The 6,125-nt window shown below is 41.9% G+C and overlaps 1 protein-coding gene across 1 annotated transcript in view; it reads left to right on the top strand.

The window, feature by feature from the left end:
• The first annotated feature begins 4,550 nt into the window (after nucleotides 1–4,550).
• The window catches only part of LOC139312198 (zinc finger protein 678-like), a 28,482-nt gene continuing 26,907 nt past the window's right edge, over nucleotides 4,551–6,125 (top strand). Inside the window, 3 exon segments of the mRNA XM_070936792.1 lie at nucleotides 4,551–5,009; nucleotides 5,304–5,418; nucleotides 5,529–5,596. Coding sequence (XP_070792893.1) covers nucleotides 4,596–5,009; nucleotides 5,304–5,418; nucleotides 5,529–5,596 — 597 coding nt within the window. The 5' untranslated portion in view covers nucleotides 4,551–4,595.

Here is a 6,125-nt window from a genome sequence, read left to right as displayed (position 1 = left end):
AATGGGGTGTAGACAGTCTAAGGTTAAAGTTTTGGAGGTTTGGGGAAGAAACCACAGAGTCAAGTAGTGCATTCCAGGCATTGACCACTCTGTTGCTGAAGTCGTGTTTCCTGCAATTTTTTTTTTTTTTTTTTTTTTTTGCTTTAATTTATATGCCGCCCTTCTCCGGAGACTCAGGGCGGCTTGCAATGCGTTAAGCAATAGCCTTCATACTTTTGTATATTTATACAAAGTCAGCTTATTGCCCCCACAATCTGGGTCCTCCTTGTAAGGAATCCCTATTCTATGGATTCCTTATTTTGTGGAATTGAAGGACGAAGCAACATTCCTAGGTCAGCCAGAGACAGTTTTTTTATTGCGCAAGGTTCAAAGCCAGTTTTTGTACATGAAGCTTTGAACAAAGAGAGAATTCTGATACAGCGGTTTTATACGTTTCCAAGATGAAGGATTCAATGAGATCATACATTTTCCATATATGGTTAATCATGTGATCATACATCCGATTTTCCCTATATGGTTACATACATTGGATAATAAGTTCATCTAATTACTTAAAGCATTAATCTTAGTTTATAAAATTATCTTAGCCACACAACTTTTCTTAAGTGCTCGGAGTTGCTAATGGGAGAGTTACTACTGTCCTTGGGTAAATTTATTGGATTAAGTAACTCTTTGTAACATATAGGTCTTTGTGTCATTCACAGTGAGGTCACTCAGATGTTTTTCCATATGGCAGTCCTTTCGTGACATCTAGGTCTCAGAAGATATATTACCACTTAATGGGGTTTAACTGTTTGTTAATGTAATTTCCAACAAGCACTTTCCTCTCTTATAATAATGTGAATAGAGAGGTCTCTCAGAGTTCATGTATCTAAGCATGTCTTCCCTTATAATAATGTGAATAGAGAGGGTCCTCCAGAGCCCATATATCTGACTCTGTATGATTCCTATTTTATTCACATTATTTCTTATTTGCTATTTTTACCTCACTTACAAGCGAACAGATTACTGCCATTTCCACCAATTAAAAGGTTGGATATTTCAGCAAGAGAATAGACTGAAACATACCTTCATATCACTTAAAAAATGCTTGCACACACAAAAAGGATCATAGTGCATGCCAGTAGAGAACTATTAAAATTCTCCAACGAAGAATGGAAAAATAAAACAAAGCTAGTACAGAAAGGCTTTTGATTGGGTGCAGGAAACATCTGGAAACTGTTATTTCTGCATTTTGGCCAGGACCCCTTTTCTTGCAGCGCTTCAATAAAAGGAACCAAAACCTGCACTTTGTGTTGGAAGATATGAGAAACTCAATATTAAAAGAGCAGGAAAATTCTCCTAAAAGAAAATAAGCAGAAACTCAGGCAGAGTTTCAGCCCCCACCTTTATCAATGGGCCATTAAGAAGCTGAAGCCACCTTATTTTCCACAACAAAAGAAGGAAAAAATTACAGGGGCCTGCAACATCCAAACGGATATGGGACACAGGAAAGAAAAACAAACACCCAAAAAGGAAAAAAATCAAGCCAAAGTAATTTAAACACATGAGAAAAGGAGATATTCACTAAAACACAGAAATAGCAAACTGAATAATTATAGGGAACGAACAACTACAAAGGGCTAGGAAAAACAGAGAGTGGACTATAAAACAATTACTTATTGCCAGATCCAGGACGGAAGAACCCAATCACAAACAAAAACAGGATTTAAACACCATAAAACAATCACACACACAAATCAAAGGATTCACACGCCAAATCAAAAGAATTTCAAAAGACTTTAAAGGGTCTCATAGAAAACCAAAAGACGTTTTAGGATATAAAAAAGGGTTACTCTTACAGTTCAAACAGGCTAGCCTCGGAATGCTGTGCTTGTATTTGTTTCTTGCCTGCCTTCCTATAAACAATAAACTAATTCTGCTCTCAAGCAGCTGACCTCCAATCATTTCGAAGTAATCTCCCAGCCGGGAGTTTTGAATTCAAGAAGGGGAAGCTCTGCCTTCCAACAATCCTTAAAGGGAAAGCCTTCTTTTTCCTTCCAACACTTGTGTCTGGTGTTCTTCATTGGCCTTGGCACCCGGCTCGGACCCAAATTGGGGAGAACACCATTGCCCTCTTTTATGGTGTGCAGAGTCAAGATAGGATTAGTTTGAGTTTCTTGAGTGAAAAGAAGGCAGAATTCCATTTCTTGTCTGCTCCTTGCCCCCACCCCCATCCCCCATGCAGGGATACAACTTTCTCCAGATTTTCTTAAATATGGAGGGTTGCAGATAGGTCTAACATTAAGTTAAAAGCACTTGGATTGAGAAGGCTTCCTGATCAGGGTGGACATGACAAACACCTGGTCCCCATCAGAAATTTACCTTTCTTCCTTCTTTGCATTAGTACCTGCAATGTACATACAACCCACCAGGAGCTCCCTCTGCAAAGAGAAAGCAGCATCCATGCACTTCAGCATTGAACCACTGGAGGGCCACAGGTGGATTCCAGAGGAGGGTGAGAAGGAAGTGACATGCTTAATCTTGCCTCTCTAGGACACTGCACGCTCTCTCCTTAACCCTTTGAGTTTTGCAGGAGATAAAACTGGAGGAAAGTCTCGAAGGGAAGAGATCCAGCTGTGGTCCTGAGTGACTGGTGGATGTTTTCCCATTCAAAGGGAGGCTGGAGATTTTCACGCTGAAGAAGTAAGAGATATAGGCCCTCATCCAGATTCAATCTTTTGAGTCCTGAGAGTGGGAGAGGACAGATCCCATGTTCCCCTGCCACCCTTTCTATGCTCGTAACAGGCAGAATGGGGGTCGGTGGGAGGAGACCTCCAGACAAGCTGTTTTGCCTCCAGTTGTGTTGTCCCCAGAAAGAAATCCAGATCCCCAGGAAGAAGGGTATTCTGGGGGAGGCAATCACATCCCATTTCCCAGGAAAAGCTTGGTAGGGAGAGAGGGTGAACTTGCATGGCAAATCACAAGCAGGAAAGAAGAAAAGTTTTACAAGGAAGGAGATGCAGAAGATTGTGCCTGCATTCTTACTATGTGCTGGATGACATTAAAATAGGACTTGGATCCTCTGCAGTTCAATTTGTCTTAGGAGGGTAAGGGAACCAGGCAGGGGTGGGCTTCAAAAATTTTAGCAAGGGGTTCTCTGCCCAATTGATGGGTGGGCATGGTCATGATGGGTGTGTCCTAATTGGCCTCCTGAACCACAGGGAGGGTGTTTTTCACCCTCCCCGAGCCTCCACATGCGCCTTGCACTTACCTGCATCCAAAATGGGCTGCGTGGGGACTCCTGGGAAGGGAGGGGCAGGGTGGGCGAGGCCAGCCAGAAGTGAGATTTGGGGGGTTCTTCAAACTGCACAGAATCTTAGCTAGAGGTTCTCTCAAAGCCCTGCGAACCCCCAGCAGCCCACTCCTGGAACCAGGAAATGATCTCAATCTACATTCCTTCAACCCTTGCGTTTCACACGAACTTACCACATGCAGTTATTGCTTGGGCTTAAGGCACATTTTTGTGAACCTGCCTGCCTATAATAATGTAATTTGACTCTTAAAAAGCATACCCTGAAAAAAGGGGAATGGAACGTCCTAAGCAAGACTCACTTCGTTGGATTTCATTTTATATGAACTTTCATGGTTTGTTAATGTGTTCGGGGATTGGCATGTTGTGTGAACCCTGCCTGCAGATATATAGATATAGAATAACAGAGTTGGAAGGGACCTTGGAGGTCTTCTAATCCAACCCTCTGCTTAGGCAGGAAACCCTACACCATTTCAGACAAGTGGATATCCAATCTCTTCTTAAAAACTTCCAGTGTTGGAGCATTCACAACCTCTGGAGGCACATTGTCAACTGATTAATTGTTCTGTCAGGAAATTTCTTCTTAGTTCTAAGTTGCTTCTCTTCTTGATTAATTTCCACCCATTGCTTCTTGTCCTACCCTCAGGTACCTTGGAGAATAGCTTGACTCCCTCTTCTTTGTGGCAGCCCCTGAGATATTGGAACACTGCTATCATGTCTCCCCTAGTCCTTCTTTTCATTAAACTAGACATACCCAGTTCCTGCAACCATTCTTTGTATGTTTTAGCCTCCAGTCTTCTAATCTCTTAGTTACTCTTCTCTTTTTCTAGAGTCTATATGTATTTCTTGGTTTTTAAAAAGCAAGATTGGGGGAGAAAGAAATAGGGAAAAAAGTGTTCTGAAATGCATTTATTCAGTGCATTTCATCCCAATTTTTGATGAGGGTCAATCCCATAGTTTGCAACACACACACACAATCACACACAAAAACTAACTGCTCAGTGCCACCGTAATCCTACGCTAGCTCAGAAACATACTTCTTTGCAGGAGTAAGATTATTGAATGGTTAAATGCACCACTTTCTAATTCTTGGCATTTATTTTGTTTTTGGTCTCAGATACGTAAACTGGAAGCGATTTGTATAGCCTTTCATAGAGACAAAGTTCTCTTCAACAAAAAGAGCTGAATGGTTTGTTCTGGTCAGTCCTGAGGCTAGATTAATGCTCCAATAAATGAAAAAGCATTTGGAGATCCTCGAGATTCCTTCAACCTATTTGGAATTGTGTAATAGGACAGAAGAAGAATGGTAAGCCATTTAGCAAATGAGAGAACTGGAAAAACCCCTTATGGTGCTCAGTCTGGGAGCTGTGGGGAGTTCTGGGCAAGAACTGGGCAGAAGATGCTGGAAGAAGGAACCATCGTTTCACAAGTTCAGCCCTGGAAGTTCAGGAATGTCCAATATCGGGAGGATGAAGGTCCCCGAGAACTTTGCAGCCGACTCCACTACTTTTGTAGTCAATGGTTGAGACCAGAAAAGCACACAAAAGCGCAGATGTTGGACCTGGTGGTTCTGGAGCAGTTCCTGGCGCTTTTGCCCCTGCAGATGGAGAGCTGGGTGCGGGAGTGTGGAGCAGAGACCAGCTCCCAGGCGGTGGCCCTGGTGGAAGGCTTCCTCCTGAGCCAGGTGGAGGAGAAGAAGGAGCAGGTTGAATTGCAGGTGAGATAATTTCATCTCAGGAGCCTAGAAGGGGTTTAAATGTAATGAACAATGTGTTTGAATTCTATGCTCCTCATTACCAGTTCTCTGGCATTCATTTCACTAATTCTTGAAGGACATTGTCCCATTATCCATTTCTAGAAGAAAGATTTGAGACAGTCTTTTCTTTCTTACCTTCCAACCTAACTGATGGACATTGGGTGCTTTCAAATGGTGTTGAAAGAACAGAACAAGAATCCATTTCATGGTGTGTCTGGTCCTTTCATTCTTCTTTTCTCTGGCTTATATTTCAAGACCTTCACTGTGGAGAACAAAGATCCTGAGAGAAGGAGGCATCTATCCGATACTCCTTGGGAACTGTTTTTCTTGAAGACTACTCAGCATGACACAAATCAAGAAACATCCACAAGTAATACAAGACTCCCATTCCCCATAGAGATCTCAGCTGTCTCATCTTCTCTATGTCTTTGCTATTATAGGACACCTCCGCCTATTTTGTTAATTCTGTCTCCCCCACAGGGAAGAATAGTGGGAGGCTGACTCTTCCTTATGGTGAAGATGAAACAACGGTTGAACCTCCAACTCAAGTAAGAGAAGGAAAATTATTTATTAGATTTGTATTCTCCCTTTTCTTCAAAAATCAAGCTCATCAGATTAAAAGATAAGGTAAGTTAAAATTGATTGAAAGTGGCCATATAGAAAAAGCTCGGTACAAAAATTGTTTGGAAACTCCCCTTTGGCTACAAAGGCTAAGAAATGTTCTCCTTATGAAAAGTTATGTTTTTTTGTCTCCCATTCAGCCAATGGCTCAGACTATTAACAGCTTCCTTGCTATATGAAGAGTTTTGTGTCTCTGGATATTGATGGCACTTTACCAAATCTTCCAAGACACACACACACACTTCCTTCTGCAAACATAGGAAGGATTAGAGTCTCTGATAGGTGGTGTTTCCAAGGCCCACCTGCCAGTTGATTCTCTCCAGATGCTGAGGGTCTTTTGATGGTGGATAGATTAATGGATTGAGAAAAGTGTTTTGAGAGTGTATGGTAGATGAAATTGTTCCAGAAGGAAACTGGGGTTACCTTTATTGAATGGCACCAAAAGTCCTGTAGAAT

This window comes from Pituophis catenifer, unplaced genomic scaffold, assembly GCF_029215685.1.
Source record: "Pituophis catenifer annectens isolate HBS135680 unplaced genomic scaffold, rPitCat1.0.hap2 SCAF_2, whole genome shotgun sequence".
Classification (NCBI taxonomy): Eukaryota; Metazoa; Chordata; class Lepidosauria; order Squamata; family Colubridae; genus Pituophis; species Pituophis catenifer.
This window is presented reverse-complemented; position numbering and strand designations above follow the sequence as displayed.